At 38.7% G+C, this 19096-nt stretch overlaps 1 protein-coding gene across 3 annotated transcripts in view; it reads right to left on the minus strand.

The window, feature by feature from the left end:
• Positions 1–7405, minus strand: part of SESN1 (sestrin 1) — a 71060-nt gene extending 63655 nt beyond the window's left edge. Inside the window, exons 1-2 of one of the 3 annotated variants that reach the window (XM_081941603.1) lie at positions 7311–7405; positions 6388–6749 (exon numbers count right to left, since the gene is read on the minus strand). In XM_081941603.1, the coding sequence (XP_081797729.1) occupies positions 6388–6675 (288 nt within the window). In that variant the 5' untranslated portion in view covers positions 6676–6749; positions 7311–7405. Of the gene's footprint in view, positions 1–6387; positions 6750–7310 lie in introns of those variants that run through there. The other 2 variants (XM_081941606.1, XM_081941605.1) reach the window with 2 other exon arrangements.
• Between the last annotated feature and the right edge of the window lie 11691 nt (positions 7406–19096).

Consider the following 19096-nt stretch of genomic DNA (forward strand, 5'->3'; position numbering starts at 1 on the left):
AAACAGATGCATTTTCTCAAATCAAATCATGGAAGCAGGGGCATGGAAGCAGGGGAGATCTGTAAGCAGATATGAACACTTTTGACCTTTACACACTCTGTATGCACAGAATGGCAGCTTTAAACATCTATATACCCATTCAGTAAATTGCATAGCTTTAACCCATGTCCTAGATAATATATCTGATTTTTGTTCTGAGTTGTGAAAAAATGTAATGAATGCATGCTATACAATACACAGTTATTAATACTTGGAAAAATTAATGTTGTATAGAATAACTAAAAGATGGGAGCTTATTCTGGTGAATATTACATTTTTGCAAATATTTTATTTTGAATAAAAACATTTCTTTAGCCAGGACTAGATAGCCAAGACTTAAAACAGAATCCAGGGTACTGAAAGAAACCACCCATAAAAATACACTTCAAGATACTGTTGACTGTTCTTTCATATTCTTGAATGTTTCATTTGGAAAGTTAATGTACTACATTAAACAAAATGCTTTGAGTTGGCAGAATGCTTGGAAAATTCTGCTCTCAATTTAGATTTACATGTACCCTTTTCTTTAGCACTTCCTGCCTGTGCCATCCTAACAATAAGTGCCACTTGAACATACTTTCTCCAGTAATCCTTTGTGCATCACAATAGAAGGAATATTTGCAATATTTAAAGCTTTTCACTTGACACTTGTCAAAAGCTCTCAAGAGTAGAATAAAGTAGAAAAGAAATCTGGGCAGACAGAAGACCACAGTACATTGATAGGCCCGGGCTTAAAGTAGTTTATTGATATTATTTACCAGATCTGAATTTTTTAGAGGACAAAAATCATTCTGATAATTATCAGAATTTCCATCATCTGCTCAAAATCTCAAAAAAATGAGTATCTTTTTTTCTGAAACAAGCTGGACTAGTCACCCCGTACTTTTTATCCAGCAAAACATTCTGCACGTTCTCAAATGAGAAAGCAGGTTTAGTTTCTTTAATATAAGAGGCCCTAACCAACCAATACTCCATCTTGAACTTCTCCCTACATACCAAAGCAAAATTGCACTTTTATGTAGGCAAATCCTTCCGTTTCAAGTGAGGCAGCATGCGGTAAACAGGCAGTTTATCATCACTATTCCATGCCAAACTAGAAGACCTGTTGTGGAAATCCAAACTCAGTATCTGTCAGAGCTGAGGATTGGACGGGTAGAAAAAAATTCAAAATTAATCTCAAGAAGGTAGAGTTCCTCCTTGTATCTCAGCTCAGAACCAGCCCCAGGTCTATTTGGACCATGAAATCCAGTAAGTGTTCTGGATGGGAATTTCTAGTGCAATGGGGTAGGTGGAATGAGGTGGCAGAAATTTCTAAAGGTCTCTCAGTAAAAATGCCTGACAAATTTAGTAGTTCTTGCATGAACTGGTCTTTAGCTAAAGAATAGGAAACAAAGATTGGAAAGATGGAATTATACAATGGAACTTTCCAAGGACCCATATTAAAAACCTGTGTTTTTTGGCTTGCTCACAGATAAGTAACAAATGAGCAGTGAGGTCAGTAACACAAAATCCCTACTAATAACATATAGGCTATTTCCCTGATAGTAATTTAGCACATCTCCATATTATCACTGAATCATTGCTTAAATGATATAAATCCTGTTGTTGTCATTATTACTATTTTGGCACAAATATGGTTGAATGACTGTAGAACAGGGGTGTCCAAACTTGGCAACTTTAAGACTTGTGGACTTCAGCTCTGCTGGCTGGGGAATTCTGGGAGTTAAAGTCCACAAGTCTTAAAGTTGCCAAGTTTGAACACCCCTGCTGTAGAAGATAGTCTAATGGGGGAAGGACTAGAGTCTTCTAAGTTTCACACAGTCATTGCTGTAGTAATATGAAACCCATCCTCATTATTATTTAAACTTCACCATTTATTTGTATTTGCTGCTAATGTTATAATGCTAATGATTCCAATAATGTTCATTTAATAATAATAAACAAAGAGCTTGAAATGTAGAATAAAGAGTAGCAAAAACAAGAGTTAAAATAGCAAGTACCGTATTTTTTGGAGTATAAGACACACCTTATTCCCTCAAAAAAGAGGCTGAAAATCTGGGTGCATCTTATACACTGAATACAGCATTTTTTGCCTCCTGAAACCCCGCCCCTTTTGCAAAAATGGCTGTGCATAGCCTTTAGAATCCTTGCAGAGTGCTCCTGGGGGTTGGAGGGCAGAAATGAACAAAAAAAGGGCCGTTTTTTGCTTAATTTTGCCCCCCCCCAGCCCTCAGGAGCACTCTATAAGCCTCCTAAAGGCTATACATGCCCTTTTTTTGACAAAAGGTAGTTGTTTTTGCGAAAAACGGGGTTGTTTTTTGCTCGTTTTTGGCCCACCCCCCAACCCCCAGGAGTACTCTACAAGTCTCCTAAAGGCTATTCATGTCCTTTTGGGGGGGGGGAAACGGGCCCATTTTTTGCGAAAAACGGGCTATTTTTGGGAGGTCTGCAGAGTGCAAAAACTTTTTTTTTAAATTTGCTTCTTCAAAACCTTGGTGCGTCTTATACTCTGGTGAGTCTTATACTCCGAAAAATACAGTATGTTCAAAGTAATCCAGTTGTAAATCCAGTTATGCATCACTAGCCTATTGCTGAAAGAAGCCAAAGTAGTATTAAGTGTTGCAGTGTAAAAGAAGCATTTCTTCTTTATCCCAACATAAAATCTCCATTGTGGAAAATATAGATTCTAGAACAGTGATGGCGAACCTTTTTTGGCTCGCGTGCCACAAGTGGGGGGAGCGCAGGGGGGTCGAGTGCGGGCGTGCCGCACCCATAATGCAACGCGCGACCCCCCCGTGCGCATGCACGCAAAATGCGCAACCCCCCATTTTTACATGTTTTTTTCCCTCCCCATGCTCCAGGGGCTTTATAGGAGCCTGGGGAGGGCGAAAAGAGCCTCCCCCGACCCCCCGGAGGCCCTCCGGAGGCTTCAGGGACTGTCCAGAGGCTTCCCTGATGCCTTCGGAGCGCTTCGGACGGTCCCTGAAGCCTTCGGAGCGCTTAAAACGACCCTCCGAGCAAACCAGAAGTGACTTCTGGGTTGCTCGGAGGGTCGTTTTAAGCACTCTGAAGGCATCAGGGAGACGGTCCCTGAAGCCTTCGGAGCGCTTAAAACGACCCTCCGAGCAACCCGGAAGTCACTTCCGGTTTGCTCGGAGGGTCGTTTTAAGCGCTCCGAAGGCTTCAGGGACCGTCTCCCTGATACCTTCGGAGTGCTTAAAACGACCCTCCGAGCAACCCGGAAGTCACTTCCGGTTTGCTCGGAGGGTCGTTTTAAGCGCTCCGAAGGCTTCAGGGACCGTCCGAGGCTTCCCTGATACCTTCGGAGCGCTTAAAACGACCCTCCGAGCAACCCGGAAGTCACTTACCACACACACACACACTTTTAGCCCATTATTTTGTTCTTCAGTTGTCATATCTCAATATTCTAAGATAGCAGAACTAAAGTTCTTCACACTTGCTATCTTACCCATGTACTGTCAATAGATTTCACATGCAAGAATGGGATGATGAATTAGGTAAATTTCTCATCCAAAACACTTCTAATCCTCATACCTACTAGGAAAAAAAAAAGTAGACCAGTCCTAATACATTTTTGTTTTGGCAATGTTTCGGCGAGGTCTCACTCGCCATCTTCAGGCTGGTGTTTTGGCCTTAAAGCGTGATCGGAGCTCCATCCCTCTACAAACCTTGGTGGGGTGTGTGTGGAGTGCTGGTCCTGTTTCAGCAAGTGGATTGATTGGATGTGTGGCTGTATCATGATTGGTAGATTGGTGTTAATTGGTGCTGGCTGTGTGTCCGTTGTTGTTTTGTGTTGTAATGGCTTGGGTGGTGGGTGGGGCTCATTTGTTGACTAGGGCTGGTTTCCAGATGTCTGGTGGGCGGGAGGTATCGTCACGTTTATTCATGTTGTGGGGGTGTTTCTCTATTTCGATAGCTTCCATAATTATTCTCTTGTTGAAGTGTTCAGTTTTGGAGATTAACCTGGTTCCTTCAAAATTAATTTCATGTCCTGTAGCTTTAAGGTGCTGGAAAAGGGAGGAAGTTTTTTCTTTTTTTCTTACTGCGTTCTTGTGTTCTGCGATGCGTGCATTTATTCTCCATGTATAAGTTTGCGATGACGGGTGATCCCATCGCCCCTCTCACCCGTCATCGCAAACTTATACATGGAATATTTTGAAACTAACGCCTTACATAAATCTGAACACAAACACAAACTCTGGCTTAGATGTGTTGATGACACTTTGGTGATTTGGCCACACGGGAAAGAAAAACTTCTTCACACATCTCAACAGCCTACACGCCAAAATACAATTCACTATGGAAATAGAAGCAAACAACCAACTTCCCTTTCTGGATGTCCTAATCTACAAAAACCCCAATGGTTCTCTTGGACACACCATCTACCAGAAAAAAACACACATCAACTGCTACTTAAATGCACAATCCCATCACCACCCTGCACAGATCAACTCTGTAGCCAAGACCCTAATCTCCAGAACCAAACGCCTAGCCAACATAGACCACCTGAAAACTGAATTACACACTCTCCCAAATGTATTAATCTCCAACAGATTCCAAAGAAAAACAATTACCAACCTAATCCAAAGGGAGACTTTCCCCCAAAAACCGAGACACAGAACAGGACAACAGTATCGCCCTCCTCCCTTACATCAAAGGCACCACAGATAAAATCAGCAAAATTCTCCACAAACACAATATCAAGACAGCCTTCAACACTGACCAAAAAATAGCCAACATCTTAAGAAACCTCAAAAGACAAAATCCAGCTAGAAAACCAAGGAGTCTACGAAATACCATGCAAAATTTGCTCTGCAACATACATAGGACAAACGAACAGGAGAATAAATGCACGCATCGCAGAACACAAGAATGCAGTAAGAAAAAAAGAAAAAACGTCCTCCCTTTTCTAGCACCTTAAAGCTACAGGACATGAAATTAATTTTGAAGGAACCAGGTTAATCTCCAAAACTCCAAAATAAATTATTCTCAACAAGAGAATAATTATGGAAGCTATTGAAATAGAGAAACACCCCCACAACACGAATAAACATGATGATACCTCCCGCCCACCAGACATCTGGAAACCAGCCCTAGTCAACAAACGAGCCCCACCCACCACCCAGGCTGTTCCAACACAAAATAACAACGGATACACAGCCAGCACCAATCAGCACCAATCTACCAATCATGATACAGCCACACATCCAATTAATCCACTTGCTGAAACGGGGCCAGCACTTCACACACACACACCAACGTTTGTAGAGGGACGGCAGCTCCGATCACGCTTTAAGCCCAAAACACCAGCCTGAAGATGGCGAGTGAGATCTTGCCGAAACATTGCCAAGACAATCTCAATCTTACATGGAAAAAGACCCGAATACAAGACAAGCATATATATGTATATGATACAACGTACGTTGTGCTTATAATAGTTATCCTTTTCATAGCCCTTTAATAGGACAGAAAATAATGAGATTAAAGCTTTGTATGCCTCAACTTACTATCCCCTTTAACACTAAACAATGAAGAAAAAACTTGGTTTCAGATATTTGCAGATTATATTTTTATATGCTGACTTTCCATATTAAAGAGCATGTGTGCACTATCACTTTCCATTTGCTATCCTATTGTTTACCACAATTCAATCAAGATTTGAGGCTTACCTACTCAAGTCTAACTCAAAACATTTTGGGTTTCTGCAACCCAAGCCCTATCACCTTACAAGATATTGTTTAAAACCTAAGTTGTGCAAACCCAAACTGATGCCTATTTCAGATTCAGAGGATAAAGCTCTCAACTTACTTTAAAAACAGTGTGACAAATGGCAGTAGGATGGTAATGTGCACATATTTATTAGCAAAACATGATGTATAAATCCAGGTGGTGATTATATGAATGGCAAGCTAAGCTATTTTTAGACAGTTGATATACAGTAGCAAAGTAACTAACATTAAAGGGAGCATCATTTATACATTTTAAAAAAAACTATCCCAAAATATTGGTAATATTAAGAATGATAGGCCAATATAACATAATTACATGATCAATTCTGATACATCAAACTGATTTTCACATTCCATGACAAGGCTTCATGTTTTTGTATACGATTCCAAAAATGAAATTTGCCCTTTCAGAGTAATTATACTCCTGGGTGACCATCATTCTATAATTCTGTGACATTTATCCCCAAGGTCACTGTTCTGTTTGATCACTGCCACTCCAGGTCCCACTCCCGGGTGCATGTTTTTGTGCCAAAATTCAGATAGGCAAGACAACCAAAGCGTAACGAAGAGCAGATTATTATAAAACCATGCTTTTTACCTGAACGTGCTTCAGAATGGCCTCAGTCTTCTCTCGCACGTCTCTGAAGAGGCACCTCTTGGAAAGTGTGAGCAGCCGAGCAAGCATTTGGTTCAGCTCACCTGGCGCACTATTTGCAGAGGGCAGGAGCCCTTCTGCAGCTGGAGGACATCTGCCGCCTTGGTCCAGAGCCACTGCCTGGCTTTTCTTCAGGACTACCTGCTTTACGTTTTCCAAGGTGCTGACTCTTGCGCTGGCATCCCAGCTGCACAGCCGGTCCCATCTCACCTCTCCATCTCCCTCAGCCATTCTTGGACAAAAAAAATGATCCTCCACTCTTCCGAGTCTCAGTTCGTGGGCGCCGTCCTCATGGTGAGCCTTCTCTGGAAGAATCGCACAAGAAAGACTTTAGAACAGAGGCCTCCAAATTTGGCAACTTTAAGACATATGGAGTTGACGTCCATATGTCTTAAAGTTGCTAAGTTTGGGAACCGCTGCCTTAGGAGAACGGCTAAAGAATAGGGGAGGCTGACACCACCGGGTTACCTATCAACCCCTAGACATCCCTCCGTTTGCATGCCGGAGCAACGCCAAGTTTTCTGCCACGGTCAGGCAGCGGATACTTCGACTTCCATAATTCCGGGCCAACTACAAACTTTCATGGGGAATGACTGGGAAATCTGGGGTGTTTTGTTTTTTTTTGTCGCACAAACTCCACGACTCCAGACGCGGCAGAGTTAGTTGCTTCCTTCTTTAGGTCTGCGAGCCACCTTCACCCTCCGGGGGGAAGAAAAAAATGAAGCCCCAACTCCCTTTAAATTCTCTCCCTTCTACTTCTCGCCTTGGGCAGCAGAGCCAAGATAGGAGTCGGGGGGGGGGGGAGTGCGGGAGAGAGCCAAGCATGCAATGACCAGTGTGTGTGTGAACCTGATATGAGATCTTACCTAAGGAGACTCGCAAGTATAGGAGCAGGCGAAGGTAGGCGCCCTGTACCCGACTCCAGAAGTCCCCGCTCCTCCTCCCCGACCCCGATCCAGAAGGCGCCGCCTTCCCTCCTAGTTACACGAACCACGCGCCTCGGAGGGAACGCGACAGGGATTTCCCCCCCCCCCCCAGCCAATCAACGTGAAGTATTCCCGCGGTATCTGGGATTTGTAGTGCCAATCGGGCAGAATCAGAACTAAATCCGAGGCCGAAAAAAAAATCCCTTTTAAAAAGGGGAAGGGGAGGATAGAGTTCATAAGTCAATCACGTGGGCGTATAAAATGAAAAACGCGGATGGGTTTCTTTTGTTTTTCGTTCGGTGGCGTCAGCGTTTTTTGGATCTGGGTAGAATGCCATAGGATGAAGCGGACGAGTTCACTCAAGCTTTTTCTCAAAACTTTCAAGTTCATTGTAACTTTTGTTTAATAAAGCATTAGCCTTAAAGTACAAGAAATAATTGTACTCTCTGCTGATTTTTATAAGGGACATTTTTTCTTTTATCTTTATTTATTTCGTCAAGTATGAATTAGATAAATTATAAGTAATGTATAAGTATTACACATTTATATAATAAGATTAGCAGGAAAGGTACTTTTACATTCTGTAATTCTGTTTCTAAGAAGTTTATAGGAATGGTTTAGAATCTAAACTTTAGATAATAAAGATTATACAGGCTATATTACCTTAACACAAAGAACCAGTTTAAATGCATGGAAGTTTACCAGGCTAAACTTTTACTGTGGGTCTGAATTTTAAAATACTATATACTGGTAAAAAGAACAATAATAATTGAGCTCTTGAAAAGAGTACTTTAATAAAATCATTGTCAGGCCTTTCCAGTCTTTTCTATGCGTGATTGTTAAAGTGAAAAAGGCAAAGAATTAAGTAGCCTCTCATTTTCTAATGCAGTTTGTCTGACACTGTAAACTGTCTTGAATAATTTCAGCTTCATTACTGTGGATCTTACCTAATCATTGCAACCATGCAAAGGCTATAGGTAGGTGATATCACCAAATGCTGATTCTCTTCTGATGTTATCATTGCAACTGTGGTGTGCAGGCTTGCCCAACTTAACAGCAGAGAAGAGAAGCAAGATTGTTTTTGTATCAACATGATAGTATTACATAATATTAGTGTATCTATTACAATACATTTCTAGGAAGCATCTTGCAGCACATCTGGTAGTAAGAGCCATGGGTTGGAGATATAGGTGCAATAATGATCAACGGATATATGCACATTACCATTAAAAAATAGAGTATGTCGAAAGAGACAGGACAGGAAATACTTTGTCAAAACTATTACAGGTACAATTTTCAATTAGTTTACTAATCTATAAATAAATATATAAAATAATATAATCTATTACTGGAATGGCAATCGTGCCATTCCATTTCAGGAGAAGCAACAATTTGCTAGACAGAGAAAGGATGAATAGTACAGAACGACACAAATTAAAGGCAAGAGAAAAGAAATAGTGATTTCTTACTATTCTCCATCATAGGTTGATGTACCTCTTCATGTATTTCTAGTGCAAACCATTCTTCCATCATAATCATGAATCGGTTTATGTACTGCCTTTTGTTTTTCCTTTCAAGGATTTCATCAATTCCAGCCATGATTTTCTCATGATTTCCCCTTCCTCTCAACTCATTTATTGTTCTTCATATACAAGTGATTGTTCTTCAATTCAACCTCAATTTTTCTCTCTACATCAGTGGTGGGTTTCAAAAAAATTTAGAACCTCTTCTGTAGGTGTAGCCTGCTTTGTGGGAGTGGCTTGCTGGCCATGTGACTGGGTGGGAGTGGCTTGCCAGCCATGTGACTGAGTGGGAGTGGCTTGCCAGCCATGTGACTGGGTGGGCGTGGCCAACTTGTAAAATGTGGTGAAACTCACTTAACAACGCTCTTGCTTAGCAACCAAAATGTTGGCTCAGAAACTCTGGCATTTGAAGCACGCAAGCCTTAAAGCTGTCAAGTTACAAAATCATTGCACCCCTAACCCTTTAGAAAAAAAAACCCAGGGGTGTTCAAACTTGAGAGCTTTAAGACTTGTGGACTTCAACTCCCATAATTCCTCCTCTCGCTCTTTATCTTGATGATGTGCAGACGAGCAGGGGGAGGGAGCTGGAACCGGTCCTAAACGGCACTGTAGATTTGTGGAACCTCTTCTGTAGAAGAGGTTAGAACTGGCAGGAACCCACCCCTGCTCTACATGTAAATTAACTCGAAATAGTTTTATACCAGACACTCAGGTTTCTATTCAGTCATATTCATTCATCATCCATTCATTCTGGGCACCATCTGCTCTTGCACTATAGACATTTTAAAGCGGGAGTCCCCAATCCCCAGGCCGCAGACTTTTTATATGAGAAGAAAAGAGCAGATTCGATTACCAATTTTAGAGATATGTATACCATTTACAACATTCCTGGCTAACGGTAAAAATAGTATTACCTAAATTTAGCACATTGTAGATAGCAGGCTACCAAAGTGGTAGTCCTGTACAACCAAAGCCCAGATTTATCCAAGTATGTTTACACTATGAGAGAGGATCTCTAATAAGGAAACTACCTTGCAAGCCAATATAGCTCATCAGTTGGGAAATACATGCATGTACTGATGCGCCCGAGATTCCTTTTTAAAAATCTCTACATTACTTACATACATACATACATATGAGACATTGTGGCAAAGTAGTTAGAATGCACTATTACAGACTAACACTGCCCACAGCCAAGAGTTTGATCGTGACTCAGCCTTCTATCCTTCCAAATTCAGTAAAATTACTCAGATTGTTCAGAGCAATATGCTAACTCTGTAAACTCCTTAGAGAGGATTGTAAAGCACTATGGAGCAGTATATAGAATAAGGGTTACTGCTATTGCTATTAAATGTGATTCTTTTCCTCCGAAAAGTTAAAAATAGAATATAATATTATTTCCCCCTAGGCTTTAAATCTAAGCCTCTGACAATTAAATTATTCAAACAAAATTTCTATATTGCATAAGACTAACCAGAGGGGATAAATTCATAAGAGATAAAGGAAGCCAATATATTTTGGTATTTGTGTGCTGATCAGGCTTGCATTCATGCTATTCCATATGATTTGTCTGTTCATTTTTAGCTCCTCCAGAACTTACAGCTTAAATAGCAAAACAGTTTTACCATCCTAGTATTAAAACCTGCCAAACCACATAAAAACATTTCTGATAGGATCAAGGTGGCTACATTATGAAAAAAAATATTTTTAAAGTCAAGTGTGAGCAACATATAATCTTCCATGTTTGATTAAACCTCATGCAAGCATTATAATTGGTCATGCTGGCCAGGAGCTGATTTGAGGTGAAATTCAGCAACACAATCTTAAGGACCACACATTTCATCCCTTTTAATGTAAATTCCAAACTGAAATTCAGGGAAATAGCTGGACAAGTAAACTTCCAGTCTGGAGATAATAGCTTCAGTTTCTAAAATTAATCAGATATTTAATATAATTGTATTTTTCCAAAGTAAAACTTCAATTATTACTAAAATAACTATTTAAATAATTCTAATAAACCAAAACTAACACATATTCAAAATAAATGAGGGTGTATAAGTCCTATTAATTTTAAAGCAGGATGTCCTGCTAAATAGTTTGACAGTCATTAGTAAATGAATATTCTATTCTATCTACTGTAGAGCATATATAGAAAGGGAACAGATACAATACATCATTAATATAAAAGGTCACTAAGTAATATGGCTAACTACTAGCAAAAAAAATATTCAATACCCTTCCAGTTATAGGATTTAACTACAAAAATATAACAGACGTATTATGAACTATGTTAGGGTGTAACCAACAAGTTGGGTAGACAATATATTGCACAAGGCATGTTATGTATCTTTAAGAGAGGAGCTCTGCTAATTAGTAGATTACAGCATTTAAATTGCAGCTGATGTTGTTTCTCTCTCTCTCTCTTGATTGATGTATGATAACTGCTGTCTAACTGTTACTACTGTTGCTACTACTTACTGTGTGTAAGTTATTTGCTACTTGTATCCAAGTTATCTTGGTAGTATTGGACTGTTTTTTCTGTGTATGACTTTTTGGCTGTGTTTATGGATTTTGCTATATTCTTCACAAAGTAAAGTTTATTTTGTAACTTTACTATCCATTATTCAGTGTGGTTGCTTTATCTATCGCACGCTGCGTATACTTTACAGGGTTGCTCTGTTATAACCTCGACCTGGGGTTCATTGCTAGTGCTTGATCGCACCAGTACCTAACATTGGTTATGGGCCCAGACGCCCTGCCTTAACCATAATTTTTTTTTAAGCACCACTTTTTGGATAGTTTATTTTTGTGAATATGGCACAAGAACAGTTTGCTGCACTCTCCATGATTACCCGGTTTGATGGAACCAACTATGTTTCCTGGTCCTTGAAGTGTTCCCTACTTCTGCGTAGAGAAGGACTGTGGTTTGTGGTTCAGAACCCACCAGATGTTACAGATTGGGATCCTGCTGATAATGAGGATGCGAAGAAGATTGTACAGTTTAACAGGGACAATGAGAGAGCTCTCTGCATTATTGGACTAACACTGAATGACCAGCAACTGGTCCATATTCGTGGCGAAGAGTCTGCTGCTAGGTGTTGGAACACATTGCGGAGAATTTATGTTCGGGACAGTGTGGGTGCTCATATTCATCTCACACGAAAACTGTTTAGAGCCCGTTTGCAAAAAGGTGGTGATATGTTGGCTCATTTAGACTTCATGAAGAAAACTTTGCAGGATTTGCAAGAAAAAGAGTTGATTTTTTCTGAGCTTCAACAGGTGTATATTATGCTATCATCGCTTGATGAAAGCTACGACTCTTTTGTTTCCTCATTGGAAGTTCTTTCACGAGTTGAACTGACATTATCTGAGGTTACCGGGAGATTGCTTGAAGAGTCCAGACGAAGAGAGGATAGAGTTCAGTTCAGAGACAATCAATCACAAGAAGAAACACAGTTTTCAACTGTAAATTTTGTTAAGAAATGTTATTCTTGTGGTGGTAAGGGGCATATTGCTAAGAACTGTAAAAATAGCAAGAAAAGGAGTGTTGCTAATAGTAAAAGAAAAAGCAACAATGTTACTGTAACTGTAGCTAAGGTAGATAAGGCTGTAAACCATAGTTTCTGGGTGGTTGACAGTGGCGCATCCCATTCTATAACTAAGGTTAAAGAAAGGTTTGTTACTATGAAGGCTAGCAAACAGCACATTTCCTTAGCAAATGGTTGGAAAATTAAGGCTTCAGGTGAAGGTACAGCTTATTGTCCATGTATTAATGAAAAATTGGAAATGTTATATGTACCTAAAATGAAATTTAACCTATTATCTGTAAAAGACCTTGTGAAATGTGGGTTTACAGTAACATTTAAGAATGATAGATGCATTATTGAAAAGGAAGGTAATAGTGTTATTGCCAATTTGGAGAATAATTTATTTATTCTACATGAGAACTCTTTAAATATTGCGAGTTCTGAACCAGGTTATAAGAATAAACAGCCCCATGATAACTGTATACATCTACTTCATAGACGTTTAGGCCATGTACATTTTAAAATGGTACATCAAACTGTTATTCTATCTAATGGAATCAATTTGAAACCTTGTTCAAAATATCTTAACTGTAATGCCTGTAACCAGGCTAAAAGTAAGGTTACCCCTGCAAACCGGTTTCAAGGATTCAAGACATCTAAACCACTGGATGTAGTGTTTGCAGACCTAATTGGCCCTAAGAAACCTAGCTTAGGAGGTGCCTGCTATATACTCAGCATTATGGACCATTATTCTAGGTATGGTTTCTGTTATGTAATGAAATCAAAGGCAGAAACTTTCCAACATTTTACTAAATGGTTAAAGTTTGTTGAACGTAAGATGGATAAAAAAGTACTTTGCCTAGTCACTGATAATGGGTCTGAATTCACTAATCATAGGTTTACATCAATGTTGGAGAATGCTGGTATAGAACATAGGCGTTCTGCCCCCTACAGGCCAGAACATAATTCATTTATTGAAAGACGTGGTCAATCATTGCAGGCTATGACCAGAACTATGCTGGTTGATTCTGGTTTGTCAGAAAAGCTTTGGGGTGAGGCTATAATGTGTGCAAACCATATTCTGAACGTAGTAGTTAACTCAACTACTGGTAAGATTCCTTATACTCTTTGGCATGGTAGGAAGCCTGATTTGAGTTATTTACACACATTTGGTGTCCCTGCTTGGGTGCATATTCCCTCACAGACTAGACGGAAGGATCAAAGCAGAGCTAGGAAGATGGTTTTTGTTGGGTACAATTCCAATCATAGATCGTTTAGGTTCTGGGAACCTGGAACTCGGAGAATTATGCACAGTGCTAGTGCTAAATTTTCAGAACATGTTGGTTGGGAGAAGTTAGAACAAGAGTTTCACAAGGTTTGTGATGATATAGATGTTGATCGTTTGGTTAATCATGATACACCAAATGAGCAGTTAGAGAATCAGTATGGTCCATCTATTACTCTAAAAAAGGAGGAAGATGTAGATGTAGAATCTACTCGTGAGGTGGAACAGGATGATTCTGCAAGTCCTGTATTGCCTAGGAGGTCTACTAGGGACAGGCATCCACCCGACAGATACCAAGCCAGTGTAGTATTGCAAGTTAGCATAGAACCTTCTAGTTTTGCAGAGTTAAGGCTGTATCCTGAAAAGGAAAAGAAATTGTGGAAGACAGCTATGGAGAAGGAGTTGAAATCCTTACAGGAATTGAAGGTTTATGAAGAAGCTAGGCTCCCTTCAGGGGAGAGTGCAATTGGCTGTAGATGGGTGTTTAAAATTAAAAACGATGCTGCTGGCAATGCTATTTATAAGGCTCGTTTAGTTGCTCAAGGGTTTTCCCAAACTGAGAGGGATTACGATGAGGTTTTTGCTCCGAGTTTGAAAGCCTCTACGTTGAGGGCAGCATTGGTGTGGGCTGCTAAGTATCGGTGTAATGTTACCCATATTGATGTTGAAACAGCGTATCTGCATGCTCCATTGCAGCATACCATTTATATGAAGATGCCACCAGGTGTGGATTCTAATGGCCAGACTGGTTGTTGGAGACTTAAAAAGAGCCTTTATGGTTTAAAACAGTCCGGTGTTGAGTGGAACAGATGCATAGTAAATGAACTAAAAGCTATGGGATTTATTCCAGGTTTGGCTGATCCTTGTTTATTTAGACGGGTGAAAAATGGTTTGATCTCGTTGTTGCTTTTGTTCACGGACGATATAGCTATTATTACTAGATCTGAGCAGGAAGCTATTGACATTGTTTCACAATTAGAGAGTAAATTTAAAATCCGGAATTTGGGTGAAATTAAACATTATCTGGGCTTAGACGTGGTTAGAACCAGTAAAGGTTTTAAGCTGTCGCAGGCTGGTAAAATTAATCATTTACTTAAGAAATATAGCATGGAGCTATGTAAGACTGCAAAGACACCAATGGCATTGGAGTTTAAACCTGAGGTTACTGAGGGTACTGGTTTTGATAAGGGAATCTATCAATCTTTGATAGGTAGCCTAATGTACCTAAGTAATTGGTCTAGACCAGATATATCATTTAGTGTGAACCAACTGGCTAGATTCAATGATAGTCCTTCAGAGAGGCATTGGCAAGCAGCAAAGCGTGTGCTGCGTTATTTGAAGAAAACTATCCACTATGCATTATATTTAGAACCGAATAGGGATTTAGTTTTGACTGTGTATGCTGATGCGAATTTTGCAGCTGCTATAGATAATAGGAAGTCAACTTCCGGCATAGCCTTTATGCTAGGTGGTGTACTGATTGGATGGAGGTCGATACGACAGAAACACATAAGCTTATCCACAATGGAAGCTGAGTTTTCATGTTTGTCATTGACATGTACTGAGCTGATATATTATAAGCAGTTGCTTATAGATATGGGATTAAGTATCAATGAACCTTTTACTGTTTATGAGGATAATCAGGCAGCAATAAAAATGGCGACTAGTTTAGCTATTAAGACGAGATCGAAGTATACTGATTTGAGGTATCTTAATGTTCGACAAAGCATTAAGGATGGCCTTATAAAGTTGGAATATTGTTCAACTGAAGACAATTTAGCAGACAACTTCACTAAGGCACAAAGTTCAGTGAAACATACCTCATCATGTGAAGGTTATCATCTTACATTGTGAGTGGATATATTGATCTACCCAAAGGGGAGAATGTTAGGGTGTAACCAACAAGTTGGGTAGACAATATATTGCACAAGGCATGTTATGTATCTTTAAGAGAGGAGCTCTGCTAATTAGTAGATTACAGCATTTAAATTGCAGCTGATGTTGTTTCTCTCTCTCTCTCTTGATTGATGTATGATAACTGCTGTCTAACTGTTACTACTGTTGCTACTACTTACTGTGTGTAAGTTATTTGCTACTTGTATCCAAGTTATCTTGGTAGTATTGGACTGTTTTTTCTGTGTATGACTTTTTGGCTGTGTTTATGGATTTTGCTATATTCTTCACAAAGTAAAGTTTATTTTGTAACTTTACTATCCATTATTCAGTATGGTTGCTTTATCTATCGCACGCTGCGTATACTTTACAGGGTTGCTCTGTTATAACCTCGACCTGGGGTTCATTGCTAGTGCTTGATCGCACCAGTACCTATATACAACTTTTTGTCATCTCAAGAGAAGAAAAGTAATGGACAAAAAAAGTATAGGATAAGATTTGGGATAGTGGACAAGTACTGCAACAACTATTGTCTTCTAATAAAGATAACTCCTGAAATTAAGAACCTAGTGTTTGTATAATGTGGGGTTATATTGAACAAACTGGCTTTTCCATAAAGAACGGAATTAAAGAACACGAGAGCAATATTAGGCTTAAGAAGCATATGGCAATTACCATTCATTGAATATCAATCACAAAGACCAAAGCAAAAAATAAACCTCTAGAGAACGTCAACATCATGGCACAGTGTACAAGAGATTTCTGTAGCAACATTACAAATTTACAAACATTCTAATAATTGAAAGAAGTAGAACGATTATATGGTGGCTGTTGATTAATTGTGGGCATTCTGTTCTATCAAATACAGGTACCATGGCATTGGTTGCCATGGGCCTAGATAACCTAGCCATCTGTTGATTATATTGGTTTTCTCTAGCCTGAGAACTGGTTCTTCTTTGCCATTTTCATTCCTTACACTAAAGAATTATTGTGTTAATTCTTTTAAATTTAAATACAACTTTTTAATTAGCAAATATTTGGAATTAGGCTCATTTAAACCCATTATTTTCAATTGATACGGAATAATAGTGCAATCCTAAACTTATTTGCTAAGATGCAAATGCCAATAAATTGCATAACTTCAGGTAATTAGGTTCATGCCTGCTGCTTTGGTTTATTTTTACTACTATTTGTTTTTTAAGGGTTAGGACTAAATAAACAAAGCACCCTTCCTTTGAGGGCTATAATTAAGGAGAAAGAATGAATCTATTTGTAGAGACATACAAGACGGGAGGACAAATTTTATCTTCATCTCATCCATGTCTTCAAATTCAGTTCTTTTGTTTTCTTTTACAGAATTCCTATACAGTAGAACAGCATTTCCTAATCTGGTATTTTTTATTCCAAGATAGCATGACTGATATACATTTGGAAGGAACTAAATGTGCAGACTAACACATCTGAAGGATACCAGTGGGAGAAAGCTGCTTTAAAATAAGAACATTTCAATAAAACCTCAACTTCTTGGAAAAAGTTTTGTGCTGCCACACTAGTGGTCTAGCTGCTATATTCTGTCTTCCCATGGAGTTAGTCAGCAGACAAATGGCTGACAGCCAGTACAGTACCCCACTTACTCTTGTTCTTTTTTTGCTGCAAAGGAAAAAATGAGATTTCTTTTTTGCTGCAAAGGTATAAAAAAGAAAATGCTTGGAGTGGTTGCGCGGTGTGGGGGGGGGGGGGTTGGCAAGTTGCCTTCAAAGGAATTGCGATGATGATAATGGCAAGGTGTCCCAATTTCTTTGTTACAGTTCATCCAATAGGAACCTACAAAAGCATACCCTATGAAGCAAAAGCTAGATTGAGTTAACTGCTTTAGCTTCACCAAGTTCTATGGCATCACTGGATGCATTAGAGCTTGAAAAACAAAAAGCATTTTGGGTAGCACTAATAGTAGTTTTGTGTTATTAAATTCATATTTCAAACATGTGACTTTTCTTATTAGATGCCCTCAAAAGCAATCTGTTGAAAACATATTCCCCCAAAAACTGGACTGCTTATAGACATTTCAAGCTTGCTTCAGAAGATAAGAGGATGCCAAAATACTTCACTTTTTAGTTATTTACTAATATATTACATTGTAATATTTGTTTCTCTACACTGATGTAAGAGTCCTAAATAGACACAACTGTTCTCAGAACTGACGAATTCTCCGTATAGTTGTGATTATATAAGTTGTTTACATAATATAAATGGCCTTTTAAAGTCACTGAATGATTATCTGAAGATTTAATATGGCATAGATGGAGGTAGTGGGGGTGGTTTTGGAAATGTTGGGAAACAGGAAAAGAAGAAGAGAACAAAGTTTTACACTGTTTGTTTCCTCAAGCTAACAAATAATTATCCTATCAGGAGGAATTCCTAAAGTATCCACTGAAATAATATGTGCAGATGTTCAGCCAACTATTCTGGATAGAAAACAAGTTTTAAAAGTTCACATTCCAAGCTGGTCTTTCTAAACAGTTCATTGCCAGTTGTCTTGGATCCTGAGAACAAGAGCCAAAAGAGAAGGGAGTTTCCTCATATTGCTGCTCATATTGCAACTATTAACATGAATTTTGTTTGGAATGCGGTCAGGAACTGTAAATGATTCAGAATGCTGAAGGTTGAAATATGGTCATATTTTGTGCATAATCCAATAAACTATCTCAAAAGGTTTGATACAATAGTTTTCTTGAAAGGCAAAGCATAATAGCATTCTTCAAACTTTTTTAAAAGTAATCTTATCAGAAAGCATGAAAGGAAATTTGAATAATAAAGCATAGTTATTGGGTTCAGCATTTTTTGAAAGTTTGGTTTATCCTGTATTTTGAGATAAGATTTTACAAAATATTGAAATCAAAATTTTAAAATCAGAATTTCTTTTGAGCCCTAAATAGTCAAAATTAGGGTTATTAGTGAAAAACTAATATTGTTTCCATATGCTTCATTCAGACACTAGAATGTTTTCCTGTATGTTGATATACTTTTAAACTCAGAATCTGAATAGATGATCCTCAAATAGGTGGTTTGCATTTTGCTCTAATGCAAGTTTTTTTTTATTGTAGCCTTTGATTGTAGAATTCAGAAAAATAAATATCAGGATCAAAACCCTACATAAATTTATTTGGAAGTAAATTTCATCAAGCCGACTGTGTAAACAAGCAGTTTTATTCAGATTCATTACTAGTGGTTAGCACATAATTTTATTTCTATTCAGAATGGTAATGGATTTGGGTGAAGACCTGTGATTTTAAAAGCTGCATACAATACACTACTGTAATTTACTGTACCACGTGAAAACAACCCTTCAAAAATAACATAAAAGTAGAAGGAAAAAACAGCTTGAACCACATAAAATGTACAACGAAATTAAATGCTATCTTCAGTGTACATAATTGTAAAAATAAAACACAAACACACATCCTTCACATTCTATACAATTGAATTGAAAACCGATAT

Source organism: Natrix helvetica, assembly GCF_964273705.1.
Source record: "Natrix helvetica genome assembly, chromosome: 2".
In the NCBI taxonomy this organism is placed as follows: Eukaryota; Metazoa; Chordata; class Lepidosauria; order Squamata; family Natricidae; genus Natrix; species Natrix helvetica.